We start from the raw sequence: 15952 nt of genomic DNA, 5'->3' as shown, positions 1-15952 counted from the left end.
AGGAGAGAAAAAAGAAAAACACACACAGGTCATTGCCCTGGGACATGATGTGTGTGTGTGTGTGTGGTTGTGTGTCAGTGACAGATAAAGCACACAGTCGACCTCCTCATTTCTCAGACTCTCAGAAGAAGCAGAAGTCTGAAGCAGACATGAGGCTGGTGTGCTGGGCTGCAGCTCAGCGTCTCCTGCTGCTCGTCCTGGTTCTTGTGACTTTCCTTCACGTCAGAGCAGAGCAGCATCAAACCAGAGAGAGACATTATTACATCGCTGCTGTCGAGCTCGACTGGAAATACTGGGACAGTGACGCACACAGGTGACAACACAACTGTTACAATTTCACACTTTCACAATTATTTGAGCACGTTTGGACTTTGCTTTGTACACGTTATAGAATTTCTATTCTTTTTTTATTGTTATTTATCCTGCATTTTATCTATAAGTTGTTTCTACACTGAACAAATCTTTAACTGGTTTATTTACTTTATTTTGAATGAATTGAATTCAAAAGTTCTACAGTAACAGAACAGAATAGAATAGAATAGAATAGAATATACTTTATTAATCCCTTGCGGGAAATTCTTTCGTCACAGCGCTCCAGTGTACAAAGGTAACACATAAATAAATCACAATCTAACTTATTGAATTACTAAAAATAACAACCCACCAATAAAGTTACCAAGTTATATGAAGACAAATGCCTAATTTATATGTTAAAACTTCAGTTTGACTTTGTAACTTGTTAATTTGTATTCAAATTAACTAAAAAATACCACTCAAATTAATTAAGTTTTTTTAAACTAAACTAAAATAAAATAAAACATTGATGTGAAATTGTGTAGAAATTAAATGAGAGTGTATTGTGTTGTATCAACTTGAATGTTTCTTATGGGACATCAATAACTCATAATAATAATAATGATCCTATCTTATAGTTTTGTTTCATCATTGTTAATGTATGTATTTTAGCTGAAGTCAGTCTGTCCTTCAATGTTTTCTCATCTGCAAAAACATCATGTATATATTTAAACAAACAGACACGGTGCGTGTAATGATAATAATAATAATAATAATGATAAATGTGCTGTCCTCCGAGTTCTGTTTATTTTTCCTTCACTTCTGACTAATATTCTGTGTTTTTCCACCGTTGTGTAGGTTTGGTCCCACCTATAAGAAAGTGGTGTTTCGGGAGTATGATGAAGGCTTCAGGCAGGCGAAGACTCATCCCACCTGGTTAGGTAAATGACGCGGAACTCCTTTAAATTCACTCGTCACACAGACAGAGACACTCTAAAAAAGAACTCTGTGATTTAGTACTGTATACCTTTGTAAATAAAACTATTGCAGTTGAATCGACCTCCCTAATTCTACCTACCTATCAATCATCTACCTCTCTATAATAGAGCTAAAACTAGCTTACTGTTAGCTAAATGTTAGCTAAAACACTAACTACAGCTAAATAAAATGCTTAATTTCAGCCAAACATTAGCTAAAGATGACATCACTGATGTCTGTCTGTCTGTCTGTCTGTCTGTCTGTCTGTCTTTCTATGAACATTGCAGCACGTGTGCTATCAGGCTAATGATGATGTCATGTTTAGTGTTAAAAATCTCAGTCAGTGAATCAACAACAATAATAATGATGAGTCATGATGAACCTGTTCTCACAGGTTAGAGCGCTCACACACACACACACATGCAGTGTAAGTTAAGTGTAAGTGTAAGTTAAGTGTAAGTGTAAGTTAAGTGTGAGTGTGTGTGTGTGTGTGTGTGTGTGTTTGTCTCTGCAGGTCTTCTTGGACCCACGCTGAGGGCCGAGGAGGGCGAGACCATTGTCGTCACTTTCAGGAACATGGCCACCGGAGCTCACAGCCTCCACCCACACGGGGTCGCTTACGGGAAACAGTCCGAGGGTGCGTGTCTGTCTGTCTGTCTGTCTGTCTGTCTGTTAATGCAGCTGCGGCTGTGGTGACTGGAACTGCTGCAACAAACCCGGAGACACCACACACCCACAATAACTGCTGCATGAGGTTACACAAGATTGGCCAACACAACAAACAACGACTGTTTGTCTTTTTCTAACATATTAACCAGAACAGGCAGATTTATCAGAGCGGACAGTGCTGGAGTCCAACAGGGCGCTTTGTTAGGAACCTCAGGAAATGAACACTAAGCTTCCTTTAATTCTCCCTCAAGTCATTTTAGCGATTTAGACAGAAAAATATCTTATGAATTTAAATAAGAAAGAAGCTAAACATCGTTAAACGCCTGCACAGATGACGTGACGACATGATTTCTTCATTAACTCCACAAAATAAGTTCATGGGAGGATGACGTGAAACCTAAAGAAGAAAAGGTCACATTATAAAAGCAGTGGAAATGAAAGCTGCAGTAGGCAAGAGCAGTTTATGTCATTCCAGTATTTAACATAAAAACCTGTATTTTATTTTATAGAATTAACTATTACGGTGAAAGATATCAAAAAAAAATATTTTATTTGTTTACAAATAACTTCAAACAAAACGTATATTTATTTCATAAAAACATCGGAATATAACACTATTTAATTTAAAACAAATTGGGTTTCCAGCACACGGATAATGACCATAGCAGTGTTTTGATATGGAGGCTCCTCCCACCATCCATCTCTGAAAGGCCCCGCCTACATTGACACATGTTTTTGCCTCTTTTCTGTCCGATTTTAGGTTTCTTTGCAGCATAGGCAGTTGTTACCCTAGATGATCTGTCTGAAAGAAAGACCCCGCCCACTTAGATGCATGCTTTTTTGGGGTTTATTCTCTCTATTTTAGGTTTCTTTGCAGCATAGGCAGTTGTTAGCGATGCTAAAATAGCAACTGTGCAGCTGCTGAGTAGAGCAGCCAAAAGGAGGCGCCATGGAGTCTAGCGGGGGGTAGAAGTCGAGTTTTCCTGACCGCTGCTGTTTCTATGTTTTCTTTCGTAGGCGCTCACTACTTTGACAACACGTCACAGAAGGAGAAAGAGGACGACATCGTGCAGCCGGGCGGCGAACACGTCTATTACTGGGAGGTGACGTCGGCTGTCGCGCCGCAGAAAAGTGACCCCGCCTGTCTGACCTACACCTACGTCTCACACCAGGACGTCGTCCAGGACTACAACTCAGGTCTCATCGGGACTTTGCTCATCTGCAAGCGCGGTGAGCAGCAGAGACGTTGTCCACGTCCTCAGTTTAGTCCCCTGCTGCTGTGGTTGTTGAGGTTTGCTGACTCATTGTCCCCCCGTTCGTCTGTCCGTCTGTGTCCTCAGGCAGCCTGGACGAGGACAGGAAGCAGATCAACGTCCACCACGAGTACGTGTTCCTGTTCGGGATCTTTGACGAGAAAGAGAGCAGATACAAAGTCGCGAGCGGACACGCGACGGACGACCACGTCAAACACACCATCAACGGATACACACACGGATCACTTCCTGGTCAGTCTGTCAGGTTACCATGGTAACTGGGAGTTACTCCGACAAACCAAACATGTAGAACTAAACTGACAAAGGAAGAAATGTTTTTTTTAAATTAATTTAATTTAATTTAATTTAATTTAATTTAATTTAATTTAATTTAATTTAATTTAATTTAATTTAATTTAATTTAATGAAGTTCAACCAAACTAAATCACGTTCACATTAACTTGCTGGAAAGACTCAGATTAATTAAGTTAATATAAATTGTATGAACACACAATTTCACATTTTTGTTAACACACAAATAATACAAGTGAAGAAGATATGCAAACCTAGTTTCACGTCACTTTAGTTTTCATTTAAAAAGATGACATAGAGGAGATGAACGTTGTTGATGTTACTGTAGCTCTACTTCAGTTTAAATGATTATATAACAGGTTAAATGTGACCCGATTTATCTTTCGTCACAGTATCGTCTCAGAGTTTGACTCAGTTCTATTTAAATGAAACAAACAAACTGAACTGATACAGAAAACACAGATAATCTGTGTTTCCACTCCTCAAAACTCAACATGGCCTCGTCATACTGACACATACTCTTGCTTCTGTGTTTCCAAAATAACTTTAACATTTATATTGTTTTGAAAGGGTAAAAGAGACATTTCAAAGATGTGTGTTTGATAAATGAACCCTAACGTCATTGTTATTTTCAAAAATATGAAGAACAACCAAACACCGACAGTTTCCGACAGTTTCCCCGTTTCCTCCGCAGACGTCAGCGTGTGCGCTCACGCCTCCGTCAGCATCCACCTGGTGGCCATGAGCTCGGAGGCCGAGGTGTTCTCGGTGCACATGAACGGTCAGGTTCTGCAGCAGAACGGACGCAAGATGTCCTCCGTGGGTCTCATCAGCGGCTCCACCGCCACCGCCAGCATGGTGGCCGTTCACCCGGGTCGCTGGATGCTGTCCTCACACACCAGCAAACACATCGAAGGTAAACACGCGTTTTCATCCGCTGAATAGAACGTTACGACCGTCTCACACAAACACGACAAAGATTCATCCGATACATTAAGATGACGCTGAGATACACACGCGGGACTAAAACCATGTTACATTTAAATTGCCACCTAATCTGTAATCTGGATTAGATCCATATGGAATTTGGTGTGATGGTAGAGTGTCTGATCCTGCACATATATACCAAACTTTGTTCAAATCCAATACGTTTTAACAGATTTATGACTGGTTATTTTTACAGGGTTAGGGTTTGCCCATTATAAGAAACAGGTTCCATTTGCCACCAAATCCGTAATCTGGATTAGATCCATATGAAATTTGGTGTGATGGTGTCTGATCCTGCACATATAAACAAATTTAATTAAAAACCGATGATTGTTTTATGCGTTATGATTGTTTTCTTTACAGTTTTGCCTATTATAAGAGAATAGGATTTCTTGACCATGATCATGTTTTATGACGTCATCAGTGGGTAAATTTGGAATGGGGATATACTTATGTGATCATTTACCCATCAGGAAAAATCCACACTGATCTGTTAAGATGTCGATGAGATATTCAGACATCATCTGAAATGTTTCAATGGGACTAAACTATGTAAAATTTAAATTGACGCCAAATCTGTAATCTTGTTCAGATCCAGACAAAATCAAATCGGATGGTAGAGCGTCTGATTCTGCACACACTCACCAAATATCATTAAAATCTGATGTGTCAAATTCAACACTCAACTCTCTTTTACAGCAGGCACTGGGCAGAGTTAGTTTAGTTACACTTTTAAAATATGTACACATAAATCTTAACTAAGGCTCCACAGAAAATCTCCCACGACCCATCTGTGGGTCCCAACCCAGACTTTGGGAACCCCTGCTTTTGTGTAACTAAATATGAAATGGTTGCTGTTGCAGCTGGTATGCACGCGTTCGTGGACGTGAAGTCGTGCGATGACTTTGAGGCGCCGCGGCGACGCATGACGATGGCACAGAAGAGAGAGAGCAGGCAGTGGCAGTATTTCATCGCTGCCGAGGAGATATTCTGGGATTACGCTCCAAATATGCCTCAACACATTGATGAGTAAGCAGCATTTTTGATTGTACTGTTAGATTTAATGTCATGCTGGAGTATTTCCACATATAAACTGATAGAAACACTGGATGTGTCTTGTTTATCTGCTCGTGTGATTAAATAACGACGTCTTATCTCCTTGTGCAGGGACTTCAAGCACCTCTACTTGAAACAGTCGCCAACACGGATAGGACAGAGGTACAAGAAGGCCGTGTACACGATGTACAAGAACGAGTCGTTCACCGAGAGGATGGAGACAAAGCAGAGGAAGAACGAGCTCGGGATCCTGGGCCCCGTGATCAGAGCACAAATCAGAGACGTCATCACGGTGAGATCTAAGAACATGAAGAGCAGCGGGTTCCCAAAGTCAAAGTCTTTCTGGGCCCCCAAACAATTATTATCTATTTAATATTTATGTCTCTATGTTTTAAAATAAAATGAAATGGGGTTTTTTTTGGGTTTTTTTTTATCAATATAGCGATTCAGAAGGATAGCAGGTGTGACTCTATGTTGCTAAAGTCACATTTCTGGCCATGGAAACAATGTTTGGAAGACACATTTAAAATAATGTTGACAAAATGACACATGGCATCAAGACTCAAGATTGCATATTATTAATCATGTACTTATTTTTGATTAAAATGGATGAACTGGAAATTTTAGTGGACAAGAACATGGAGAATTGCAAAATAATGAGATGGTATCTATATCCACCAATGGACTGACTGCCAAATAATGAGCTATTGTGGACATCAACCAACAGACTGCCAAATACTGAGCTATTCTGTACATCCACCAACAGACTGACTGCCAAATAATGAACTATTCTGTACATCCACCAACAGACTGACTGACAAATACTGAGCTATTTTATGTCCACAAACAGACTGACTGCCAAATAATGAGTGACCATTATTATTACATCATTATAAAAAAGTAAACAGAACTTCTATTTGTCACCAAAAACACACAAAAACAACTGCTCAAACACAAATATACACAAAAAAACCCTGGCACACATTGAGTACAAACATTGTTTACATCCTCTTCTCTTTTCACAGATTGTTTTTAAAAACATGGCGTCCCGGCCTTACAGCATCTACCCACATGGCCTCACAATAGAGAAGTCAGAGGAGGGAGTCAACTACCCAGAAGGAGGTACTGATCAGTGTCACCAGTCCTCACTGTCCACACAAAACAGTTATCCTGAATCTAATGAGGTACTTTGCGATGTGGTTTCCAGGCAACCACTCTCATGGCGTTCAGCCGGGGGAGACATACACATACGTGTGGAGAGTGGTGGAAGAGGATGAGCCTTTGGAGGGAGACTCGCGGTGTCTGACAAGGATGTACCACAGTGCTGTGGACACACCGCGAGACATCGCATCAGGACTGATCGGACCGATCCTCATCTGCAAGAGTCAGTCTCTGAACGTCAGGAACGTGCAGGTAAAAAGCATCGCCACGTGTAGGCAAGCTAGCAAAAGTCTTGATGTGATCGACCTTTATACATTCCTGTTCCTCAGAAGGTAAATCCTAAAGTTTTTAAACATTGCTCGACCTTCAGGGGGTGGACATTTGTGGTTGGGAGGGAAATTTGGTTCTGGCCTCCTCTAACAGTGATAGCTGTCAGAATCAAAAATGTTGTGTAAATTATCCGTATGAACGGAAAAAGTGAAGGTTATGGTTTGTTTCTACAGCTGAAAGCAGACAAAGAACAGCACGCTATGTTTGCTGTGTTTGATGAAAACAAGAGCTGGTACCTGGATTACAACATTCGCCACTTTAGTGATCCGACCAAAGTCAACAAGGCAAACCCAGACTTCTACAAGTCCAATGTCATGCACAGTAAGTTCTTCCTTAAACTGTAGCTAACACAAGTTAATCGTAAATGACAATGAGAAATTACTCTGCATTATTTCTTCATTTATCCAACTGCATCCCCTTCAGGTGCCTGTCAATCACAAATGTCGATGTCTGTGTCCTAACAGCAATTAATGGTTATGCTTTCGAGAGCGGCGAACTCTTGGGTTTCTGCAAAGGTGAGATAGCAACGTGGCACTTGTCGAGCGTTGGAGCGCAGGACTACATCCAGACTGCGACGTTCTACGGCCATCCGTTTGAGCTGAATGAGCGGACCGAGGACTTTCTAAGCCTCTACCCCATGACCGGAGAAACCATCACGATGGCCATGGACAACATTGGTTAGTTAGAACTGGCGATGCCTCTTTGTACCAAAATATTGCGTGCAATGTAGAGGTCTTTTGTTGATGGTTTTTGGTTTTCTTCAAAATAGGTGTCTGGCTCATGGCTTCCCTGAATTCCCATGAAACAACCAAAGGGATGCGTTTGAAGTTTCAGGACGTTGAATGTTTTCGGGACTCCGTGTACGAGTATGACGATGAACCAGCAACAGTCAGAGAATTTACAGTGTGGAAGCCTCCGACCTTGGATGACATCATCAAGGAAGACCAAGCGACTCCGGAACCTGAAACAGGAGCAAAAGGAGCAACAACAGCTATAGATGATTACACAGACCAGTGGGCAGCTCAATGGGGCATCAGGTCCCTGAAGAACCAATCTGTGAACTCAGACATGGAGAAGCTGGACCTCTCTTTTCTTGACTATGATGCTGTGGATGTGCCAGATGGTGATACAAATGTTAACTTCAACAGGACAAAGAGTAAAAATGAGACATTTGTTATTACAAAGCTAAAAACACAAAACAAGACGTTTTCCAATTTGATGGAGGTCGACAGTATAAATGTCACCGTGGTAAATCTGCTGCACCGAAGCATGAGTGAGAACACAACACAAATACATACCGCAACTTCCGCTAGCAATTCTTCCATGATCATAACAGAGAACACAACTGACTCTAACAAAATGTTTGATACAAAAAACACAACAGCCCACAATGCTACGGCTTCATCACCTGCTGGAAATGTGTCTCGAGAGATGACTAATTTTACGCTATCAAAACAAGAAGCCACCAATGTTACGCTACCGAAACAAGAAGCCACCAATGTTACGATACCGAAACAAGAAGCCACCAATGTTACGCTACCGAAACAAGAGGCCACCAATCTTACGCTACCAAAACAAAAGGCCACCAATGTTACGCTACCAAAACAAAAGGCCACCAATGTTACGATACCAAAACAAGGAGCCACCAATGTTACGATACCGAAACAAGAAGCCACCAATGTTACGATACCGAAACAAGGAGCCACCAATGTTACGATACCAAAACAAGGAGCCACCAATGTTACGCTACCGAAACAAGAAGCCACCAATGTTACGATACCGAAACAAGAAGCCACCAATGTTACGCTACCGAAACAAGAAGCCACCAATGTTACGCTACCGAAACAAGAGGCCACCAATCTTACGCTACCAAAACAAAAGGCCACCAATGTTACGCTACCAAAACAAAAGGCCACCAATGTTACGATACCAAAACAAGGAGCCACCAATGTTACGATACCGAAACAAGAAGCCACCAATGTTACGATACCGAAACAAGGAGCCACCAATGTTACGATACCAAAACAAGGAGCCACCAATGTTACGATACCGAAACAAGAAGCCACCAATGTTACGATACCGAAACAAGGAGCCACCAATGTTACAGTACCAAAACAAGGAGCCCCCAATGTTACAATACTGAAACAAGAAGCCACCAATGTTACGCTACCAAAACAAGAAGCCACCAATCTTACACTTCCAAAACAAGAGCCCACCAATGTTACGGTAAATTTGCAAGGAATTGCTAATGTTACAGTATTGTTAGCCGGAAATGCAACTTCCCACTTGGAGACTGAGAAAATCAACATAACCGTGACTGGAGATAACCAGACATCTGTGGACACAATAATGACAGAAGACTCAGAGAATGGACTCACCAGAGGAGATGTGTTCTCATACTCTCCACCTCTATCCAATTACAGCACCAGCAGTCCCAACAATTTAACTGAGGGCAATGTGTCTGTTTCCACTTCAGCAATTAAACATGTGAATGTGTCAGTAAATGCAACTAACCATTCATTGTCCATGCCAGAGATTAGAGGGATTAACAGAACAAGCAGATACAACCTGACCATCCTTGAGGTGGAGAAGAAAGACAACATAACCAGGGAGAACATCACAGCTCCTGCAGAAAGCTTCTCCAATACGACTCTGGATTTGTCTAACCTGACCGTCTCCAGCAGTGGCGTAAACACAGAAAGTTCTGAGGAGCTCAGTTCGGAGAGAAGTGAGGAAGTGCTCATCTACCTCAAAGAAAACAACGCAGAAGTGATAAAAACCACCTCGGTCAAAATACAAGGTCACAACTGGACTTATGATGGAGCTCACCAAATGGAGCCCATGGAGATTCCTGACCACATGGTGAAATATTTTGAGAAACAAGCCCCTCAAACAACACCAGCTCCAAAAAGGAAGCTCAAGAAGGTGAACTTGCGACACAAGCCCCAGATTGGTGAAGGCATGAAAACAAGGAGGAGGAAGGTCTACAAGCCTCAGGTCAGGAGCGGTTTACCGTTCTCTCCTCGTGGATTCAATCCGGCCGTGACCCCGCGTGGGGCACGACCCAACATCCCACAGCCTGTATCCGATGAGGATGAGCTCATCAACGTGCCTGTGGTCATCGGTGTGCCCCGGCCGGATTTCAGTGACTATGAGCTGTATGTTCCTGGGGATGAACCAAGTCATCTAGGGCTGGATGAGGAAAACTTGAAAGCAAATGAATATGAATATGTGACCTACAAAGATCCCTACAGCAGCCATGAGGACTTAAAGGGTCTGAGTCTGGATGAGACAACAAAATTCTACCTTAAGGATTTAGGCCCAAACGTGAAGACGTATTACATCTCAGCAGAAGAGGTTGAGTGGGACTATGCTGGCTACGGACAAAAGTAAGCTCAGACATGGCAGAAACAATGACATTTAAGAATTAATACTGTAATACTAACAATATTAATTACTGTAATTACTTTACAATAATTACAACACATTGCACAACATATACACATATCCATAAACATTGTTGTGTTATCACCACAGGAGGCAGGACAAAATGCAACAAAACACCCAAAAAACATCGTTCACCAAGGTGGTTTTCCGGGGTTACATGGACAGTAGTTTCAGAACACCAGACATCCGTGGAGAGATGAATGAGCATCTCGGCATCCTGGGACCAGTCATCAAGGCAGAGGTTGGACAAAGCATCATGGTAAGACTGTGGTCTAAAGATGTCTGTATCATATTGCTAATATTTGAATTTGGGATTAAATTTAGTGGATTATTTTAGCATGAAAACAAGCTAGGTCCAAATGAAGTGGTTACTTCATTTGTGTTACATGAGCATTATCTGACTGTTAGCAAGAACATTTCTAAATGAATGTGTCTTCTAAAGGTGGTGTTCAGGAACAATGCCAACAGGCCGTACTCCGTTCACCCAAATGGGGTTGCCTACACCAAGCGGACAGAAGGTCTCTCTTATGAGGACGGATCCACATACTGGTACAAATTTGATGATGAGGTTCAACCAAATACCACCTTCACATATCTGTGGAAGGTCGATGCAAAGGTCGGCCCATTGCCAGATGAGTCTGACTGTCGGACCTGGGCTTACTACTCAGGTGTTAATCCTGTGAGTACTTATTATTACACAAATATAATGTGTAATAAGTCGAGAATTTTAAAATACAGACAAAGCTGCTGTGTACAGTTCAAATCCAAGACACACCTTTCTCTTAGGAAAAGGACATTCACTCTGGTTTGATTGGGCCTTTGCTGGTGTGTCGGAAAGGAACCCTGGACAGGAATTTACCAGATGTGCGGGAGTTCATGCTGCTTTTCATGACCTTTGATGAGTCGCAGAGCTGGTACTTTGAGCAGAACATCGAGATAATGCGGAGGAAAAGCCGTCGAAGGATCATGGTACCACGTGCCAAGGACGACTACAAGTTCCACTGTAATGCACTTGGCTTACTTTTAACAAATCGATCCCAAATCGACCCAAAAAGTCCTTTGAATATGATGATTACATGCTGTGTTTTACTGTTTTTACTTCAGCCATCAACGGTATCATATACAACCTGAAGGGCCTGAGGATGTACACTAACCAGCTGGCACGCTGGCACCTGATCAACATGGGTGGTCCCAAGGATTTCCACAGTGTCCACTTCCACGGACAGACGTTCCTCCACAAGCAGACCACGAGCCACAGACAAGCTGTGTTCCCACTGTTGCCTGGTTAGAACCATTCCAAACCAACCATAACATGGAAACAACAACTGGCTTTGTTTGATTGATGTTTTGAATGTAGATGGGACATTTGTAGTGGATAGCACTGTTGCCTCACAGCAAGGGTGTACCCCGCTTTTTACCCGACATCAGCTTGAAACTAGCTCCACCTCCCGCAGCAAATGAATTACTAAAAATGCATAAAACCTGTCTCTGCAGGGACCTTTGCTACTCTGGAGATGTATCCGTCCAGACCTGGCCTGTGGCAACTGGAGACAGAGGTTGGTTTCAACCAGAAAAAGGGCATGCAGACACTCTTCCTGGTTCTAGATAATGGTACGAACACTCAAAACCCTGCAACATTTGAAGTATGACTTTCTATCATTCCAATGACTTACTGTTATGTTGTGTTTTTATGCTTGATATGACTTTTATGTGTCTTCTTAGACTGTTACCATCCACTGGGTCTCCAATCGGGCAGCGTGAAAGATGACCAGATCACAGCCATCAACACCAGAGGTAACCATTTCTCCTCCTTTCTGTGACTACAGTGTAAAAATGATTCCATGACTATGACAACAAAGCTCTGTGATCAAAGAGGTCACAGAGTTTGAAAAGTATCTCCATCTTTGAAGGATACTGGGAGCCCCATCTTGCCAGATTGAACAATCTGGGTAAATACAACGCATGGAGCATGGACCAGAAGCACAGCTGGATCCAGGTATGTGTAATAATGTTTTATTTTAATGTGTACGGTGTGGGGTTTTTTCGGTGTGAAAACAAACTACTTCCTGTGCAGGTGGACTTCCAGCGGCCGGTTGTGATCAGTCAGGTGGCCACGCAGGGAGCCAAGCAGATTTTCAGTTACCAGTATGTGGTCAAGTACCTGATCTCCTACAGCACGGACCGCCGCAAGTGGATCTTCTATAAGGGTGACAGCAAGGACCTCCGAAAGGTGGGAGTGGGCGGGGTTTGATCACCACTATGATGAGTAGTAAAACATCAGCAAAGTGACATGTGTGGTTACTTCTTAAATTGAATTCTGGCCGATGTTCAGGCCGATATTCAGGCGTGAGCGACACATGTACATTGTTGCTCGTGTAGTGTAACATAAATGAAGAACAGAGAGTTGGCATCCTGCTTCGTCTGACCCCCTACGACATGCTCCTGGACGTTGACCAATAAGATAACTGAGAGTTCAAGAGACTACCAGGAACTGAGAGTTCAAGAGACTACCAGGAGCATCACCCATGCTTCGGTAGCCATGATTGACAACTCCTTGAGCCGCCGCCTCAATGACCTGTGAACTCACACAGTGTCGGGGTCATAGTCGTAGTGTTGCCAGTTGCCCGACCATCGTGAAAGACAAAAAATAAATATGGTATTGTCTGATCCCGGCATGAATGTCTTTCTCCATCCTCTACCAGGTGTTCACTGGGAACAGGGAAGCCTACGAGACCAAGAAAAATACCTTCTTTCCTCCAATAATTGCACGCTTTGTCAGGCTCCACCCCACCGAATGGTACAACAAAGCCACAGTTCGCATGGAGTTCTACGGCTGTGAGCTCGATGGTGAGTTACTACAGCATGTGTACATGGATGTGGGCGAGCGTAAGTACTGCGATATTCATCGAAGGTTGTTACCTCCGACAAGGACGTTGTTGTTGTTTTCTGTACGTTTGTCCTCCTGTTAGCAACTTCCTGTCCACAGCTTTTTGACGGATCAATGTGACTTTTTTAGTGATGGGCGGGTGATCACCCAAGTATGTTCCTATTTAATTTTGATAAGAATCTGCCCACTGATGACGTCACTAAACTTAATTTTCAAGAAATCCCATTCTCTTGTAATGACAAAACTGTAAAGAAAACAATCACAACACGATAAAAACTCATCAGATTTGAATATAATTTGGTATGTGTGTGCAGGATCAGACTTTCTACCATCAGACCAAGTTTCATATGGATCTGATCCAGATTACAGATTTGGTGTGCCACATCTTCACAGATCGGGATGAACTTTGTCACGTTTATGTAAGATGGTCGTAGCTGTAAGCGGCTAAAGTTCTATACAAATCCAGAAAATTCTTCTGGATCCAGTAAAAAGGCGCTCGTAAAGACAACTTTCACGTTCACATTGGATTCTATTAATGTGACCTTTGTGATCTCCGGCCTCAGGCTGCTCGGTTCCTCTGGGGATAGAGAACGGACTCATCGAAGACCATCGTATAACTGCAAGCTCTGCGGCCTCCAGCTGGTACTCTGGACCCTGGAAACCGTCCCTGGCGCGGCTCGATATGCAGGGCTCCGTCAACGCATGGCAGGCTAAGGTAGTGAAGCCTGCTAATGCTAGCGTGTCCACACTTACTGATCTAAGCTTTAAAGCTCATTTATGCCCAATATTAGATTTACACGTGGTAACAAATCAATGTTTTTCCAAAAAAAGAAAATGGTTGACGAACTTCATAATATTTTTAAGTTCATAAGTAATATTTTTAACTATTTCGTTTTTTTCAGTGTATTCTGAAAATAAAACGCACAGATTTAATATATATATATATATATATATATATATTTAAATTGTAACACCTTGATGAATGAAGTTGTTTTTATATAACTTGAACTTGAATGAACTGAATTAAGCAGACACCCTGATTTAATGACGCGTGAATTAAAAATCGCAGTCGTAGATTCATGTGTTCATTTGGAGCCTCCTCTCTGTGTTTTCTTTGTCCACAGCACAGTGACAGGAACCAGTGGCTGCAGGTGGAACTGCCTCACGTGCAGAAGATCACAGGTATAATAACGCAGGGAGCCAAGTCTCTGGGCAAAGAGATGTACGTCATGTCGTACTCTCTGCAGTACAGCGACAACGGCGCTCACTGGACCCAGTACACGGACGACGACGAGCTCCCGTTCAAGGTCAACACACACACACACAGTGACATCACAGCAGGCTGTGTTCAGGTTTAAAGGTTTAGTTTAGTTCAGGTTTAAAGGTTTAGTTTCGTTCTTTAAAAACATTTTTTTCCTCTCTGTTCAAATCCAGACGTTCCCTGGAAACACGGACAACAACATGCACGTGAAGAACTACATCTACCCGCCCATTTTCTCTCGCTTCATCCGCATCATGCCCATCAGCTGGATGAACTCCATCACCATGAGAGTAGAACTGCTGGGCTGTGAATTTGAGTGACACACACACACACACACACACGTCTGTACTGAATAATCCATGTCAGGTCAACCATACAAAAGAAAACATAATACATAATAATGTGTAAGTGTATGTGTATGTGTCATTTATATAAAGGATGCTGTTCGATAAATGAGGAAATATCATTTTATTTCTTGCCAGATTTAATTGTAACCAAACAGAATTAGAAAAATAAACACAATTACATACATTTTACTTTATTTTATTTTTTTAAAAGGATTATTTAGAAAACACTGAATCATGCCATAAACGATAAACATAAAAGTGATAGTTCAGGTTTAAGTTTGGCTTTTCATCCTACGTCAACTGGGATTGGCTGAATCTACGTCAGTTTAAGTCTACGATGTCTTTAAGAACACGTCCACGTCTTTATCTCACTGTGAGACAGACTTTTACAACAGGAAACTGACGTTTGTAAACCACTCACTCTCCCACACCAAATCCCAGAGAGAAAATCACTGATTTTAGCTGACGGGGACACAGGAGCTGCTGGTCCTCTGTTGCCTCGTGTGGTCACTTTGTGTCACTGAGGAATGTCTAATTTAAATATTTCAAAAGCTGAATTTTACAAAATCAGACATTAGAACTTAGTGATGGAGGCAGCAGTGGATCAACGACTCCTGTGTGTGTGTGTGACGTTAAAATCACTGATTTCCTCTAGGAGGTTTGGTGTGAGTTATCAGGTGAGTCTGTCTTATGCTTGTTCTCAGCAGCAGGGGGCGCCGTTGACCTTTGCGATGTGTTTAAATAAGAAAGGTCACACATATTTATAGTGGAGTCAGAACTTTCTCTTCACTCTCATGGAAATGTTTGATAAAAACCTGTTTTTGAGTTTATTTTTGAAGATGTTTAACGTTTTGTGTCTGAAATAAGTCAAGAAGTAGAAATGACTGTAAATATAAAATATATAAAGTAGAGTTTTATGTCATTTATTTTGCAATAAATATGAATCCTATATTCTTATTCTTGTCTTTTG

The 15952-nt window shown here is 42.0% G+C and overlaps 1 protein-coding gene across 1 annotated transcript; it reads left to right on the top strand.

Moving 5' to 3' along the window:
- Nucleotides 1-92: 92 nt before the first annotated feature.
- On the top strand, nt 93-15939 carry f5 (coagulation factor V). Its single transcript, XM_058620897.1, has 26 exons — nt 93-313; nt 1153-1235; nt 1787-1909; nt 2959-3171; nt 3282-3446; nt 4201-4422; nt 5357-5522; nt 5661-5841; nt 6575-6671; nt 6757-6962; nt 7214-7361; nt 7505-7717; nt 7810-8163; nt 8500-10429; nt 10578-10746; nt 10930-11166; nt 11274-11490; nt 11592-11771; nt 11982-12098; nt 12210-12281; nt 12398-12483; nt 12562-12717; nt 13190-13334; nt 13938-14089; nt 14499-14681; nt 14809-15939. Exons 1-26 carry the CDS (start codon nt 150-152, stop codon nt 14953-14955), a joined length of 6126 nt encoding a protein of 2041 aa, XP_058476880.1. The 5' UTR covers nt 93-149; the 3' UTR covers nt 14956-15939.
- The last annotated feature ends 13 nt before the right edge of the window (nt 15940-15952 follow it).

This window comes from Solea solea, chromosome 2, assembly GCF_958295425.1.
Source record: "Solea solea chromosome 2, fSolSol10.1, whole genome shotgun sequence".
In the NCBI taxonomy this organism is placed as follows: domain Eukaryota; kingdom Metazoa; phylum Chordata; class Actinopteri; order Pleuronectiformes; family Soleidae; genus Solea; species Solea solea.
Note: the sequence above shows the minus strand (reverse complement) of the source record. Positions and strands in the feature narration are given on the sequence as shown.

Coding starts and splice junctions, on each gene's coding strand:
- f5 (XM_058620897.1), top strand. CDS start 150: ATGAGGCTGGTGTGCTGGGCTGCAGCTCAGCGTCTCCTGCTGCTCGTC. Junction 7,362..7,504: donor CAAGTCCAATGTCATGCACA/GTAAGTTCTTCC, acceptor GTGTCCTAACAG/CAATTAATGGTTATGCTTTC. Junction 11,167..11,273: donor ACTACTCAGGTGTTAATCCT/GTGAGTACTTAT, acceptor CCTTTCTCTTAG/GAAAAGGACATTCACTCTGG.